The following is a 17137-nucleotide window of genomic DNA, read 5'->3' on the forward strand; positions in this document are numbered from 1 at the left end:
TGGCCGGTCCCAAGGGACACCTGCCACCTAGAGTTTCTGTCCTGGCACCAGGTGCCCAGGATCCTGCTGGGGAGTGTAGAGGCAGAGCTGTAAGCGTAGAGAGTCTGAATCTAAGAGGACAGGCTGCTACGGAAGAAAGGGGGCAAGAGACAAGCCTGGAAGGGTGCTAAACTGGGGGATTTTATTTTAATCCTGAGAGTTACCAGGCACAACTGAAAGGTGTGAAGCAAGGGGGTGACATGGATTGGCACTTGAGGAAAATCACTGTGCTAACCCAGAGCCAGTGCGGAGGCCATCGCTGGACCTAGGTGAAGGGGATCATGGTGGCTTCAGCATTTTGTGTCTGGAAAGGGGGAAGTAGATGACTCAGAATGGAGATGAGAAGGCAGAATCGATGGGATAGGTGATTGGTTGAGTGAAGGAGATGAGGGAAAGGGAGGACTCAAGGACAAGCTGTGAAGTTCTAGCTGGGACAGCTGGGGAGGTAGTGGTGTCGTTGCCGGATAAGAGCCTCCTGGGAAAGTAGAGATTTTAGGAGAGGTTCTGAGATCACGTTGGGCTTGGGGTCCCACTGGGTGGCTGGTCATGTGGCTGGGCATTCAGAGAGAGATTTGGGAGTTATCAGCACAGCCTCTGGGAGAACCTTGGGAGACAGAGACAGAGACGGGGGGATTGCTGGGGGAGAAGAGATAAGGACCTGGGGTGGGACCCTGAACTGCATGAAAGTGTGAGGAGGAGATGAAAAGGAAAACTCCACAAGACACCTGAGCTGGCAAGGTCAGAGGAGGCAAGAGAACCAGGAGAGCATAGGTGACAGAGGCCACTGGACAGATATGAACAGAGGGTCACAAGTGGCAGGGAGATCGTGGGAGATGAGGAATGGACAGCACCCATGAGTTAGCGCAAGTGTGATCTCCTGAGGGTACAGGGTCACCCTCTTGTGTGCTCCTGGCCTGGCCTCCTGCAGACTTTGTTCTCAGAGACCCAGGAATCCTGTCCTGGCTGCTCTCTCTGGCCCTTGAATCAGAAGGATGGAGTGGGCAGGGAGGAGAGGGAGCAGGAACCTGTCCTTACGGGGATGCGTAAATGTCCCCTAGGCCACAGGAAGCCATTTGTTCTTTTATCTTTAAGTTGTTACATCTCACTATAGTACAAGGTCTGACAATTAAATTCACAAACTTGTTGCATTGATGTTGCTAACCTTTTTTGATATCAGAGGGATTATTCATGATGAATTTGTACCGACTGGACAAACAGTTCACCAAGTTTACTATTTGGAAGTACTGAAAAGACCATGTGAAAAAGTTAGACGACCTGAACTTTTCGCCAACAATTCATGGCTCCTGCATCACAGCAATGCACCAGCTCATACGGCGCTGTCTGTGAGGGAGTTTTTAGCCAGTCAACAAATAACCGTATAGAAACACCCTCCCTATTCACTTGATCTGGCCCCCAATGACTTGTTTCTTTACCCGAAGATAAAGGAAATATTGAAAGGAATAAATCTTGATGATATTCAGTACATCAAGGGTAATGTGATGACAGCTCTGATGGCCATTCCAGGGAAAGAGTTCCAGAATTGCTTTGAAGGGTGGACTAGGCACTGGCGTCGGTGCATAGCTTCCCAAGGGGAATACTTCGAAGGTGACTGTAGTGATATTCAGCAGTGAGGTATGTAGCACTTTTTCTAGGATGAGTTCATGAACTTAATTGTCTGACCTCCACATGTAAGGAGGTTTCCCTGGCTCGTAGATGGGGCTGGACCAAGATGGGAATAGGAATGGTCCTGGATAGCCTTGGCATGTCATTCCTTTCCCTATGAAAAAAAATGTCACTGCTCAGCTGTCCCCTCTGCTTCTCCATAACACAGCACAGAGCAGAGAGGGTCACCAATCTCGAAGTGCCATTTTCTCTGCCTGAACTTCTTCCAGACAGGAGTGCCCAATGGACTATACTTGGCTCCTGCCCCATCACCTGGCACAGGGCTGGGCATACACAGAGTAGGCATTGATGAATGTGTGAGCAAGCACCCAGACTTGCACATCTTCCCCAGAGACATGGCTGTGGGGTCATGACTATTGAGCTTCCCCTCCAAAGTGACTGAGGGGAGGGCCTAGCGTCAAGGCTGGGCCCCCATCGTCCATTGTGTCCCCTGCCTTCCAATCAGGAACCAGATTTAGTTCTGGCCTGCATGAATTGGTGTTAGGAAGGGTCTCAATCCTCTGTGTGGCCAGGAAAGGCTCTGCCAAGCTAGCTAGTACACTTTGAAGCAAGGCATGTTGAGAGCTCAGAGTCCTAGATGGGACAAGGTCGTTGGAGGCAGGGGAAATGGATGGACTGCAAAGGTGGGTACTTGTCCGGGTAGCCAGGTTGCTCAGAGCTCTGAGGAAGCTCGGGGTCTTCCTGAGGATGACCAGGTAAGCAGGTAAGAGATGCAAGAAGCACTTGGGGCTGCACTGAGATTGATGGCAGAACTGTCCACTGCCAGGACGCAGCAGGCAGAGACCAGCCTGGGAAAGGACGAGAAAGAGCCTGGCAGGGGTTCAAGGTCCAGACAACTAGGGGCAAGAGAGGACAAGGCACAAAGTAGCAATAGAGCTTCAGGGGTGAAGAGGGAAACTGAGGTCAGAGGGAGCAGCTAGCACATGCCAATCCTCGCACTGAGGGTCACCTGTTCCTTCCTTCATTCCACAAAACTTTCTGGAGCACAGTCTCAGTCTGGGCTCCTGGAGAGCAGAGCCTGAGGAGGAGGCTTAGGTAGCGCTGCTCAGTTAGGGAGGATGATGTGAGCAGAGTGGGAAGCAGGGAAGTGGAGCAGGAGGGAGGGGAGGCCAGTGCGAGGACCCATTACTGAGCTGTCGCCACTGAGGATGACTGATGGTTCGATCCACGAGTCTGCCCCCCAGAAAAGCCTTCAACAGTGCGTCTCAGGACGATCTCTCAGGGTGAGAGGATGAGGAACAGGTTTATGCACTGGTCCTGACTTCCATGCATTTCTGGGCTTTGCATGGGGGACATGGGAGCCAATCAGGACCCTGCAGCAGCGTCCCCGGGAAGTCAGAGGGGCAAGAGTGGCAGGTGGCAGGAGGTGAGATGCTATCCGCTTGTGCCTGCATGGGGTTGATCACAGCCAGAGAGTCTGCTGTGGAGCTTGAGAGGGTTCTGAGCCAAGCACTGGTGACATGGCAGCCCTGGCTGGTGACTAGAGATACAGGAGCAACCAAGGCAGACATGACCCTTGCCCTCTGGAAACAATGCACAAACAAGTTCAATTTCACTAAAATGTTGATCAGTGCTACAAAGGGGTGTATGGGAAGGGCACTTTGAGAGTGTCTGACAGGTTTCCCTGTGGACGTGACTTCCACCAAGACTGCAAGAATGAGGAAGAGATGCCCAGGGCCTGGATACAGGTGCCTACCTGGGTGGGGATGCCGAGGTAGCTGAAGTCCCCGCCCTCCTCAGGAGTTCTGTGGCACTGGCGGGACTGCATTGGGGCAGGACCTGGGCAGATCCCTGTCTTGTGGGCACAGGGGGTGGCAGGAAGGGGGATTCTTTTAGAGAGGGGAATGGAGGCTGTGCTGAGTGCATTCCTTGTGGTGAGCCCTGAAGCACAGAACACCTGCGGAGCCACCCTAGACGACAGACATAGGACAGCCGCGGCAAGGAATCAGCTGTTCTCCTTGGCCTGGGGAGGCCCCGGCTTCATTTCTCACCATCAGGTAGCCATCAGCTCAGGGGGCATCTGTGCAAAGCACGGGTACACGACCCTTCCATCACAATTTTCTAGCACCTGTCATGTTTCTTCAGACACATGGGAGCTGTTCCAAAGTTGTCAGCGGTGTCAGGGGTGATGGCTAAGTGTGGCGGGTGGCTGGTAGGTCATTAGCAGATACCACCCGTGGCTCGGTGCACCCGACCCCTGAAAACTGCTCTGCCGCAGCCCCTGCGAGAGTGCTTGCAGGAGCGCTTGAGCCCTTCTAAACCTCCAGTGTTCCCATTGGTCAATTTATTCATTTATTCAATACATGTATTAAGTTAAGTGCCATGCTAGATGCTATGGATACGAGCGGTTAACAAACCAGCAGGAGCCCTCCCCGAGCCTCAGGATCTGACATTCTAGTGGAGGAAACAGACAGTAATCTGTGAACACATGACCAGAGGTAACTATTCAGCCAAGGTAATTGTTCCAAGGCAGGAACGTGGCCAGGTAAGGAGGCCCGGGCCTTGCTCCTCACTGTTAAGGCAGTGAAGCTGCTGTCCGCTCAGGAAGCCGTCGTGAATCGTAGGTGTTAGTAGCTGAGCCGTTCGTTGACACTCATGCATTTTTTAGCTGTCACTTCCCCTCTACTCAGATGTGTGGGTTGTTGAGGCTGTTGGGTGTCAGGGTAACGTCCAGGGCCTTTCAAGTGGCACTGTTTGTCTTTAGCTTGGAGGCCGGGGGTCATCAGCAGACTCCGTCTGTGACTTGCTTTCCTCTCTTATAATCTGCCCCATGCTCAGACATGCTCTGTGTCGGAGATAGTGTTAACAGCTACCATTTAGGAAACAGTTTGACTAATGTCCATCTTTCTCACTACACTGTAAGCCCCATGAGGGAATGAACATAGTCTAGTTAGCTCGGCTCTGTATCCCTAAGACCTGGTGAGTCTCATGAAATGGTGAATAGATGGATGGATGGATAGGTCTGGATCAAACCAGTGGATAGCTTTCTAGAGGTTATTGTCTGGGGAGGGGGTCTCAGAGGTAGCCCCCCAACACACCTTAGCAAAATGGTCCTTAGTGATAGTATTTAGGACCCAGCCTCCCTTTCTGTCCTGCGCCATCTGAGGAACGGAGGGGATAACTTGGTTCACATTCTGATGTGTAAATAGCCACAGGAGCCCAAGGGGCAGCCTCTCAGAGGGAAACACTATTAATTAAATATTACAGAGGCTAGGATGGGACTTAAAAACTGAGAAATGAAGCGGTGAATCAGCCACAGTCCCAGAGTTCTGTGCTTAGAAACTCAACGGTAAATAAGTAGCTAAGACAAAAGGTCTCATGGCCACATACTGCTACTCAAACTGAGCAGGCTAGGACCTTACCACAGACAAACTGAATTTCATGGGAGTTTAGAATCGGAGGCTTCAGGGAGGGCTTCTTGGAAGAGGCAGCACATGCAAAGGAATATGGAAGATGGTAAGAGACCACAGGGAGAGAGCTTTCTCGACAGGGCACAGGTGTGCAAATCATGAAGGTGGAGAATGGATGTGGTCAACAGGAAACAGTTAGATGGAGCCTCCTTTAGAAAGAGAGCAGTGGGGGGAGCCTGGAAAGATAGGAATGAGGGATTGTCGATTTTTAATCCAGAAAAGCTCAAACGAAAGAGGTAGAATTTTTATCATTACCCTCATTCAAATTGTTATGGGTGAAAATGTATCGATATAGGAACATTCCTAACCTTCCCTACCACTTTCCTTTCCTCCTCTGCTCTCTTCCGTACAAAGCTCCTCTCGCCTATTAAACAGGACTCTGAATTTGCCTCTTCCCTGCCTTCTTCCTTCAAGGAGGGCATTATTTTTGCCCAACTGGTTTTGGGGGCTTCTAGGAGATTTAGAATATCCTGAATTGGGTTAAAGCAGTTAAGAAGTGGAGAGGAGAAAACATTTAAATAAGGGTTGTTGTGGCAAACACTTCTTCATGATATTTGAAAGTTGAAAATAAAGAACCTGAGTGATCATTAAATGTTTGTAGGTTGCTGAACTGTATTTATTCGGCAAAACACCTTTTTGGGAATAGACCATATGGTTACAGCTTTCACAGGGATCCATTCTGTGCATGCTTATGCCACTGTCATCTTCTCCAAGGTCATGAGCTCTTGGAGAACAGGGGTTAAGTCTAATTTATCATTGTCTTCCCAGCACCCCAGGCATGGCCTGGTCCCGAAAACCAGTAAACATTGAAACTGAAGCGTGGTGAAATTATCCGGGGCTCAGACAACAGACTCCATTCCAAGCAGGAGTGTTCCGTCCACTGCTAGTCTTAGGCCTTGCTCATGTTCTGTGTGTCTCTCGCTCGTTGCAGAAGGCAGATCTGGCCGTGGCGCCCCTGACGATCACCCACGTCCGCGAGAAGGCCATCGACTTCTCCAAGCCCTTTATGACACTGGGTGTCAGCATCCTGTATCGCAAGCCCAATGGCACCAACCCCAGTGTCTTCTCCTTCCTCAACCCCCTGTCCCCAGACATCTGGATGTATGTGCTCCTTGCCTATCTGGGTGTTAGCTGTGTCCTCTTCGTCATCGCCAGGTAAGGGCAATGCCTTGGCCAGAGCTCTGGCCCGCGGTTGGAGGTTTAGGGAGCCATGCAAGGCTCCACTCAGACCACTGCTATGCGTGTTCCTCTCTCCTTCTCCGAGCCCTTCATGTCCTGCAGGGAATAGACCATGGTCCCCCAAGCTTGAACCCCCCGCAATGCTTACCCTTGTCTATGTCCATGACTCTGACAGGCAGCACTTGTACCCCAGGTCCTATGAGAGGTTAGATCACTGCCCAGAGCTTCACCTTCTCAACCGGGCACCCCGTGCTGCAGACTCAGGTGCACTGGGTGGCCCAGCAGGGAGCTGGACACTTGAGAAAAGGACTGTGTCCAATCTGCAACAGGAGAGGGAACAGTATTACATAGAATCACACACATGCACACATGCAGAAGCATGACACATGTACATACCTACCTGTCTATGGGCCATGCTAGCAAAACCCTTGCACAAATCGTTGTGCACATGAAAGATGCTAGGAGAAAGTCACTAAGGGACAGGTTGAGCCCAGTGTTTACTAGCATTTACCTAGTATTAGCCAAACACCATGCTCTGCCCTTTACAGCCGTTATATTATTTAATTAAATAATTAGAAGAGGAGACATCTGACACTTGCTAAGGCAATCCTAGCAATAAGGGACACATCTGGCATTTGAACTTGAGTCACCAAGTATGTTATCTGTGACCCACATCTCTGGTCACCTAGATATCTGTCCTCTGCCACTGCCCCAAGTGGGTGGCTATTGGGCCCAGCTCCCCCACCCCTTCCTAGCTGGGCCCTCGTCCCCCTCCCTCTAGGCTCCAGCCAAGCCTCTGCCCTGGGTTTTGTTTTTTTTTTTTTTTTCCACTCTAAATCCTAACAAGATACAAAGAGAGACTTCTCCAGAGAGGCAATTTGAGATCCAAGGACTTGGTGTTTCAGCCTTTTTTTTTCTCCTGGGTCTTCTTTGAAAACCTTCCCCCCAACCCACTCCCTTTCACTCCCTCCTCCGACACGGAGAGAAACCAAAGGGAAGGATGGGAGACATGAAATTGTCCTGCCTCTGAAGCCCTTTGCTGCCTGCCGGCCTGGGGCTGCCCGCCTTCTCGGCCCGCCCGCCTTCTCGGCCCGCCCAGCCGGCAGCGCAGCCTGGACAGAGAGGCCTTCATTACGCATCTTGTTTCTAAGGGTCTACAAGCCTTTGAAAGCCAGGAGCCACTCTCCACAACTCTTGCCATACATTTAGCAGCTCCAGCCATCTTCTCAGCTCCCCAACCACTTGAAAACAGCACAAGCTTTTCCAGTATCAGTTCTGCCCATTTGATGTGTGTCCCATCCCCCTCCCATTCCTGCCTGCCCTTTCATCAGCTACTGGCAGCCGAGCCTGCTTTTCACCCCGTCCCACCTGGCCAGGAAGGTAGGAGCCTGCTTCTCAAGGTTAGGCTGGGGAAACATTTTGAGAGAGACTGGATTTCTGGAGCTGCTGGAATGACACAAGACACATGAGGAGACAGGAGAGGGCAAGGGTCTGGGCCACAGAGCTACAAAGCACGTTATTGTACAATTGTCACATTGTGTAGCACTCACATAATACAATTCACATTCATCCTGTGAAATCCTTACACAGTCCTGTGAGGTGGGTATAGTTATTCCCACCTTACAGAAGCAGAAACTGAGGCTCAGAGAGATTAAGTCATTGCCCAAAGTCAGAAAGCTTTTCCTTGGCAGAGTTAGGTTTCCGACCAAGACCTGTCAGATTAAATCATAGGTGGCACATGGTGGCACCTGGCAGAGCCAGACAGGAAGCATGAGAAAGCGGAGCAGGCTGAGTGGTAGGGAGTGATGGAGGCTGGAGCAAATCGGAGGGCACACAGCTAGCAAAAGGGACAGCCGCTGCTTGGCTCCCACAGATGCTCCAGGCAGGAAGCAGTGCCAGCACTGCAGAGTTCATAATTTTTAGAGAGACATTCAGACTTTTACACGACACCTCGTGGCTTTTGTATGTAGCCACCAACTCACTTTTTCACAACTCTGTCAGAGCCAAACACAGCAAGCACATCTGTATGGTGTGTGTGGCCCTCTGTCCCCTTCTCCATGTGGCCCGTGTCCTTTGGACCACTCCATGATGGCCGCTGGAGAGCTGGAGAGCCGCCCAAGAGATGGGATCTGCCAAGGTGGGCAGGTTCCCAGAGCTACTCCACGGCAACCCCGGCACGGCACAGGGCGTGACCATCTTGCAAATCGGTCTGGCCTGGCTCGTGGCTGCCCAGCTCCAGAGGTTCAGCATTGAGTAACGCATTTTTCTGCCACCAGGAGGTTCTGCTTCATGCCATACCAGCCCCACCAGCCTCTTGGAGACTTCTTCCTGGTCTCTCCACCTCTCCAGAGTGCTCTAGCTTCCTCCACAACTTACATTTCCTCAGTTGGCACTCCGGCCAAAAACAAAGACCCCCTCCAGTTATCAGGACTTCTCTTCCTTGGAAGGCAGTGGGAGGCTTTAAGTAACAATTTTTCCCTGTCATACACACATTTGTACATTCAGAGAGAAAAACCTGAAAAAGCATAGCAGCTTTTTCTCTCCAGGGTATAGGATCATGGAGTATCTTTACTTTCTCATTGTAGCCTCCCAAATACTGTTGGAATATTTTATGAAGAGTATATTTTACTTTTTTTTTTTCATTTTTAAGATTTTAAGTAATAAACAAGTCATTCAAAAAGATAAATAAATATTAAAATAGTGATAAATAATAATAAATAAATAGTACAAGTAATTCAGAAGCCCGTTCTCATTTTTTTTAAAGATTTTTAATTAAAATACAGCTCACATACAACATTAGATTAGTTTCAGGCGTACATCATAGGTATTCACCAGTACCCACCTGGCCCTGTACAGAGTTATTACCACATTATTGATTCCATTCCCTGTGCTGTGGAAGTGCTCAGCATAAGTCCAGCAACCATCTGACACTGTAGCCATCATAATATTATTGAATTTTGCCCCCCTGTAAAAAGTTTTCCATTAGAGTTGACATTCAATATTCTGTTATATTAGTTTCAAGTGTATACCATAGTGGTTAGACATTTATATAATTTAGGAAGCGATCCCCTGACTAGTACACCCAGTCTCGTTTTGTAAAATTCATATAATACACGTAAAGCAACAGGCTTCCCTAGAATTCCTTTTGCCATTCTAAAACTCCCCTCCCCAGAGGAAAACACCGATATTTTTTAGATACGGATTCTTCCAGACTCATTATATGCATTTATAGACAAGTGTACATAAAGAAGTGGATAGCTGTGTCTTTAGAAAGCTATTTATATAAATGTGATCATATTGTTCTTGTTTTTATTTGTGTGTTTGTTTATTTACTTATTTATTACCAAACAGTATGTGTGGAAGATCTTCCCCTGTCTCATTCTCGTCTATCAGCTGCATGATATTGCTAAGAACAGTTGTGGCATAGTTTATTTCATCATTCCTCTATGGAAGGACAGTTCGGTTTCCTGTGTTTTGCTATTACAAGCAATGCTTTGGTAAACACCCCCGTGCGCTTCTCTTTATGCTCATGCAGGAGTGTTTTTTCAAGGATGGATAATGAGTCACAGAATTGCTGGGTTGAAGGGCATGTGCACTTTTAATTTTAAGAGATACTGCTGAATTACTTTTATAACCCGCAAGAGGCACTGACAATAGAGAACAAGGAGCAAAATGGCCCTGGTTTCCCATTCCCTGCCTCCCCAGCAGAAGAATGAGGAAATTGATGCCGACGTGGTCAGCCCATCCATGCTTGCTAAACCGCTGGCTGGTGTGCCATGGACACCCCTTCCCTCCATCGCCCCACAGCTCAGCCTCACTGCTCCCCTCTTCCTGCTGCAGGTTCAGCCCTTATGAGTGGTACGATGCCCATCCCTGCAACCCTGGCTCTGAGGTGGTGGAAAACAACTTCACTCTGCTAAACAGCTTCTGGTTCGGAATGGGGTCCCTGATGCAGCAAGGTATGTGCCCCCACCCCAGGGGGGTCACCTATCCCAGGGGCCCTCCTCTGCAGGGAAGGGGGGCTCAGCCTCTATGGAGCCAGTGGAGTCAACCCACACTTCCGGGTAGCCTCAGACCTGCCGAGTCATCGCAGGAGGGAGACACCTAGACACCCAGGTGTGTGCCTTTGCCCCACGTCCCCCCCCTTCCACCACTACTCTTTTTGGGCCAGCTCAGGTTCTAAGGCTAAAGCAGGTGAACCACCCCCAACCGTGGTATGCAGGGCTTATCCCTATCTCCTCCTGCTCCAACTGAGGTGGACATAGCACACCCTGCTTGCTGGGGCGGGCCCCACCGATGGCCTCACCATAGCATCTGGCTGAGCAAAGTTGGGCTGATGATGGGGGGAGACGAGAGGCAGGGAGGCTGGGTGGGAGGCCATTACAGCAATGAGATGGTGAGGCCTGAATGGGGGAGTGGCCATGGAGGTGGAGGACTAAGAGAACCTCAGGGTGTAGCGGGAGCAGGACTTAGTGACCACCTGGCTGTAGGTAGCCTGGGAGCAGGAAGGCTCATGTCTGCGGTAGGGACTTTAGCCTGAGGGCGTCAGAAGGATACCATATCCTTACATCCTCTTGAGGGAGGGCCAGTGTACTGAACCTGACCCTGGGCTGGTAACCCTCCCTTTAGAAGTACCTGTAGCTGCTCAAATATCTCAGAAAGCAGAACATCTGCTCTGGCTTCAAGGAGAGTGGTGAAGAGACACCACAGGCTGGAGGTGGGCACCGGGAACAGGGCCCATAGTCGGGAAAGACCTCCATGGAGAGAACAACCCCTGCCTTCACCAGCTCTGCTGACCAGGAGCCATGTGGTCACTGCTTCTGCTTATCAGTCACATGTCCAGAGTCTCTTATCTCAGGAAATGGGGGAAGCAAAATCTCTACGTGTGTTTGGGTCCCAGTGAGGGACAATGGGTGACAAGGGGGCATGAGAGGGAAGGGGGTCCAAGGGCAAAGAAAATTTCCTGGTCCCTATCCTCTGGACCCAGCATAAACCCTGGTCTTCAGTAGACACCCACCAGCCAATGCGGAAGGAAGGAAGGAAGGAAGGAAGGAAGGAAGGAAGGAAGGAAGGAAGGAAGGAAGGAAGGAAGGAAGGAAGGAAGGAAGGAAGGAAGGAAAGAGGGAGGGAGGGAGGGAGGGAGGGAGGGAGGGAGGGAGGGAGGAAGGAAGGAAGGAAGGAAGGAAGGAAGGAAGGAAGGAAGGAAGGAAGGAAGGAAGGAAATTCCATTGTGTCCTGAGTGCCCACCTCCTTCCAAGTACTGTGCTGGACACTTGAATGAAGGAGGAAAACAAAAGAAATCTATGCCACCTGAATGATTTCCCCTGCATGGCAGAGGCCAGGGAAGGGACTTGGGCCAAGGTAGGGGTCCAACAGAGCCTGGCGGAGCTCCCCAAGCAAATAACTAAAATAAGTCCTTCTTCCTTTGGGGGAGGGCAGCTCTAGCCCTGGCTTGGAGCACTCTGGGGAAGGGCCAGGCAGGTGACCCTGGGAGCCGCTGATTGGGAGAGGAAGCTGAGGAGCCTTGGTGGGAAGTGACAGGCAGCTCTCGAGGGAAGTGCCTCATTCTGTCTCCGCCATTAATGAGTGTCCTGAAGTGACCTTGCTTCTTTGTCCATCATATTTGTTCAGTGACAGTTGGGATAGACCTGGAAGCCCCTCAATGCAGTAATAGCTTCTCTCCTTCCATCTCCTGCTGCTATTCAAAGCACTGGCCCCTGATATATTCCCTGTGAGGTTTTGATTAGGAGGGAAAAAAAATAGTTGTGTATTTGAAAACCTCTCCCTTGAGTGATTTCTTTGAGAAAGAAAAAAAAAAAAACATCCATATCAAAGCAGACGCTTTTCAGATTGCAGGTCCAAATATTCTGAAAAGTTCAGCAGTCACTTGCTATTTAAATCTCTTGAAAGCCACCTAGTTAATTACTTCAGTTAGAAGGGTTCATCTAAATTGTGCTCCACGCCCAAGGTCATGGAGGAGAGTGATCTATTTCGGCAAAGAGCTTCAAAAAATGTTGATTTTCTCCTCCTGCAAGTCACCGCATAGCAATCTTGTATTTGTATATCACTTGTATTTCCAACACAATTTCTGCTCAAATTATGTCATTGCAGCATCGCGGTATATGTGTGAGGCTGGGACAGAGGAAGGACGATTCCCCGTGCTTTGCCGAGTCCCAGAGAGGGAGAGAGCCTGGCACACAGTCATACAGAGAGCTAAAAGCAGGCCTCACTCAAGAACCCAGGGGTTCTGAGTCCCAGGTGTTCTGAACATGGGACCACACAGGGGTCCATGGAAAGACATCAGAGGGTCTGACAAGCCTGTGAAATGCTGTCATGTTCTTCTAGAGCAGCAGTTCTTAAATTTTAGCCTGCATCTGAATTTCCTAGAGAGCTTATCAAACCCAGATTGTGGGGCCCCACCGCTGAAGTTACTGGTTCAATAGGTCCTGGGTGGGGCCTGAGAATGTGCATTTTTAACACGTTCCCAGGTGATACTGCTACTGCTGGTCCAGGGGCCATAGTTTGAGAAGCACTGGCCTAGGGCAGGGGTCTTAGCTGTTGTTAGATGGTCAGTGGAGTCCATGACCTGGAGGACCCGAGCCGCCCTGGCCTGGACATTGTCAGAGACCGTGTGTCTTCTCCCTTCTCCCAGGGTCTGAACTGATGCCCAAAGCTCTGTCCACCCGTATCATTGGTGGGATCTGGTGGTTCTTCACACTCATCATCATCTCCTCCTACACGGCCAACCTGGCTGCCTTTCTAACTGTGGAGCGCATGGAATCGCCCATCGACTCTGCCGATGACCTGGCCAAGCAAACCAAAATCGAGTACGGGGCTGTCAAGGACGGGGCCACCATGACCTTCTTCAAGGTGAGACCCTCTCCCTCCCACTGCAGTGCCACACGCTGGCCCTCCCATGCCCTTTGCTGCCCTTCCCTAACCACACAGAACCAAGGGGCCAGAAATCCCCAGGGCTCAGCCCCTCCCTGGCGGGGAGCTGTGGGATGTGTCACCTGGGTTGGTCCCAGCACAAATCCTAAAAGTGTCCATACCAGGCACAAGCAGTGTGCACGTGCTGCCTCTGCTTAAATCATCCGAGGAGGACAGGTGGGGAAAGAAGGCTGGAGAATGGGAGAGGGAAAGTGCAGCCAGACACACAAACAGGCCCTGAGGCCAGTGGCCTCCCTCCCTGCCCTTGGTTTGGGGCTCAGTGGCATCCATGTCGACAAGGCAGGCCTGGGCTTGGGGCTGAGCTCTCCTCCGCTGAGGGTGGAAGCAGCTTCTTAGCTCTCCACCACAGCAGGAGGCACATCCTCCACGGAAGGGAGGAGGCTTAAAACTTGAACAAGCGTTATATGAACACTCTTTAGCACGTATGGTGTCCGGATACAGCCCCTGTCACCTGCTTAGGTTACTGCTCTTATGGGGATCTGGCCACGACTTTGCTTTGTGAGGTGTTGGCTCCATTCCCCAGTGTTTCTATGTCTTCTACTAGAGTAGCTGAAGGTTTAAGAGACTGGCCGACCTGAGAACCAGTAGCTGTAAATGTTCTTCTGGAAAGTAAAGTAATGGTAACCATGGCTGCTGCCACCAAGAGCTCACAGTGAGCCAGGCACCGTGCTAAATGCTTGCCTTATTTTTCTTCGTGACAAATCCTGTGAGTAGGTACAATTATTTCTACTTCACACATGTGGACACTGAGGCTCGGAACAGCTAAGTGGCTTGTCCCAGGATTCACGGCTGCGCAAGCCAGATGGTGACCCAGGTGGGCCTCCCTCCTAGGCCCATGTCCTGCGTCATGATGCTCAGACTCGAGAGAGCATCCAAAGCACCTGCAAGGCTTGGGCAAAGCCTGCTCGCTGGGCCGCACGCTCAGAATGTCCGGTTCAGTGGGTCTGGGTGGGGCCAAGAATTTGCCTTTCTAACAATTTCCAATGTGGTCCTGATGCTGCTACTCCAGGGACCATGCTTTGAGAATCACTGTCCCAACTGTTTCTCAGAAATGGTCCAGACTTGAGATTCTGTGGCTATAGGTCCATTTATTTATTTATTAGTCAATTGCTTGCTATCAGTCTGGAAGCGTGGTGTATGTCTCTTTCCCCTGGGCCCTGGCCCCAGCCCCAGCCCTTGCCTCCTTCCAGATTAAGCCTCTGAGTGATGGAGTGAGCCTCCATTGGGGCCTGAGCGAGAAGAGAAGGAAGGGGCTGGATGGGAAAGCCTTTACCGCCGGGGCACTGGAGCCCCACCAGCACTCTCTCCCACCCCGGCCTCGCCCGTGTCCTTCCTTGAGGGTGGAAGCAGCTTCTCAGCAAAGAGAAAAGAGAGGAAAAGATTTCACCTCTTGCATGTTGCTGCTGCCACTGAAAGGCGGCAACGACGGCCTTCCTAAGAGGTCACTACCATGTACTTAGAAAGAGGGAAGAGAAAAGCATGGTCATGGGCTCGTTAGGCGCTCTCTGGGACCTGGTGTGTGTGTTCATGAGTGTGAGTAGTAGTGTGTGATACATGAATGTGCGCGTATAGCAGTGTATAATACATGTAAATGCGCATTCATGTGTGTATGTGTGCTCACGTGTGCCCGTGCACCAGAGGCTGCCTGTGTGAGTACATGTGTGTTTGTGCATGGACATGAGTGACTGCATATATGTGTGTATGTGCTGGTGAGCACATGTGTGCATGCGTCTTTGTGATCTGAACATGTAGAAATGTGTCTGAGTGTATACAAGTATGTGCCAGTGTGTCTCCCTGTACATATGGACGGAGAGTATATGCATTTCCGTCTGTTCACGTGTCTGTCTGTTTCCTTTAGGGTATGCCTAAACTAGTGTGAGTGTGGGGGGAAGGGCCTGTGTGTGTAATGGCCCACGTGTGTGTGTAATGGCCCATGCGTGTGTGTGTAATAGCTTGTGTGTGTAATGGCCCCTGCACACGAGTGTCTGCATGTGTGTGCAATGGCCCATTCGTGTGTGCATGTGTGTGTGTGTGCACGTGCCTGCCTGTACCGATCCCCAGGCAGCGGCCCAACCCTCTGACCGTGCCAGGGCCTCTCTCCTGCATTACTCATGAGCACGTCTCTAAGCAGGGTTCCCGATCAAAGGGAAGTGGCATCAAGAAGGGCGGTGCGGGCTCATTGCCACCGATTGGGTGCCTTTGCCTCCCTTCATGCTAAGATGCTCAGATTGGCTTCCCAGAGCCGAGCCCCAGCTGCCCACCAAGCCGCTGTCCTCGGCAATAAGCAGCACCGTCTGCAGCTTGCTCTGCCCTCACCCACCTCCCCTCCAAATGGTACAGTGAGAGGGCGGGGTGGTGGGGGACATTCTCGGCCGCTGCCACCCAGCTGTGACGCTGAAGTCCGGGGCCCATGCTCACCAGGGCCTTCGGCCAGAAACAGCCACTCGACACCCCCCTGCAGAACCAACTCTGCTCCCTTACTCTCCTGATCACCTATTAATTCCTCTTGATGTCTGGCCACCTCGTCTCCTGCTTTAATTCCAACGGAGCTCTCCTCGCCCCGGCTGCCTTTCCTTGGCAGCAGCAGCGGGACTGTCATGTAGGCAGAGAGGGCCTGAATGTGCACACGGTGACCCTGCCGCAGAGGAGCTGGCAGCACAGCACCCTCGCAGAAGACCCCTGGACACACTTCCTCCGCTGCCCCACATCCCCTGCCCTCCACAGCCATGCCTCCCAGCCAGTGGTAGCCTCCTTATTGTCACTTTCAAGTCTGAGCTGGAAGGAAACCTAAAGAAACCGAGGCCCAGGGGCCTGGGTAACTTACCCATGATCACAGAGCAGCTCGATGGTGGAGCCAGGATGTAAGCTCAGAAATTCTTTCTGCCCTCTCCCATGCCCACCCTAGGGTCTTCTTCTAGAGGGGTGATCCCCTTCCCTGCCCATGAGTATCTATGGCAAGGCTGGCACTAGGGTTGAGGAGTACCCATAGCATGTCTAAGAGACATTGGCGAAGTCAACAATAGTGGTAACATTTATTGAGCACTTACTAGGGGCCAGACAGTGTTCCAAGCATTTTCTCTGTCCAGTAGGCCCCCTTATCCACAAAGAATACATTCCAAGACCTCTAGTGGATGCCCGAAACCACATATGTATAGGGTTTGGTCCTATCTGTGGTTTTTTTCCTATATTTACATACAATTTATGGCTTTTCTTTGGCATATCCGAATTGCCCGCATCTCTGCTCTTGCCTTTTGGGCCCATTATTAAGTAAAATAAAGGTGACTTGAACACAAGCACCACGGCACCATGACAGTCGATCTGATAACTGAGACGGCTACTAAGTGACTGAGTGAGGAGCTTATACAGTGTGGAGACACTGGACAAAGGGTAATTCACATCCTGCGCAGGGTGGAGCAGAACACCATAAGATTTCATCATACCGCTCAGACTGCATGCAATTTAAAACTTATGAATTGTTTATTTCTGGAATTTTCCATTTAGTATTTTCAGACTGTCGTCGACCATGGGTAACTGAAACCTCAGAAAGTGAAACCGCTGATAAGGGGTGGCGGGGGGGGGGGTTGGGGTGGGGGGGGGGGACTCCTGTATTCACTCGTGTCATCCTCATAACAACCCTAGAAGATAGAGGCTTGAGAAGATAGACATTATTATTCTTTCCATTTTACACATCGTGAAAGCAAGACTCAGAAAGCAGCCTAAGGTAACACTGACTGGCCTAAAGTCAAGCGGAGCTGGGATGTGAACCCACGCCGTCTGGCTCTGGTGCCCATGCTCTTTGTCGTTGTGTCCATATATTATGCTTCTTTAAGGAGCCAGCCAGCCAGTGCAGGAGTCAGGTGGGCAAGAGTGAAGCC

General features: G+C 50.9%; 1 protein-coding gene across 1 annotated transcript in view; it reads left to right on the forward strand.

Annotated features, from left to right (window-relative positions):
* GRIK3 (glutamate ionotropic receptor kainate type subunit 3) overlaps positions 1–17137 on the forward strand; it is a 208370-nt gene that overhangs the window by 174465 nt on the left and 16768 nt on the right. The window contains exons 11-13 of the mRNA XM_081055303.1: positions 6064–6287; positions 10152–10270; positions 12964–13181. Coding sequence (XP_080911429.1) covers positions 6064–6287; positions 10152–10270; positions 12964–13181 — 561 coding nt within the window. The remainder of the gene's footprint in view (positions 1–6063; positions 6288–10151; positions 10271–12963; positions 13182–17137) is intronic.

This window comes from Rhinolophus hipposideros, assembly GCF_964194185.1.
Source record: "Rhinolophus hipposideros genome assembly, chromosome: 8".
In the NCBI taxonomy this organism is placed as follows: domain Eukaryota; kingdom Metazoa; phylum Chordata; class Mammalia; order Chiroptera; family Rhinolophidae; genus Rhinolophus; species Rhinolophus hipposideros.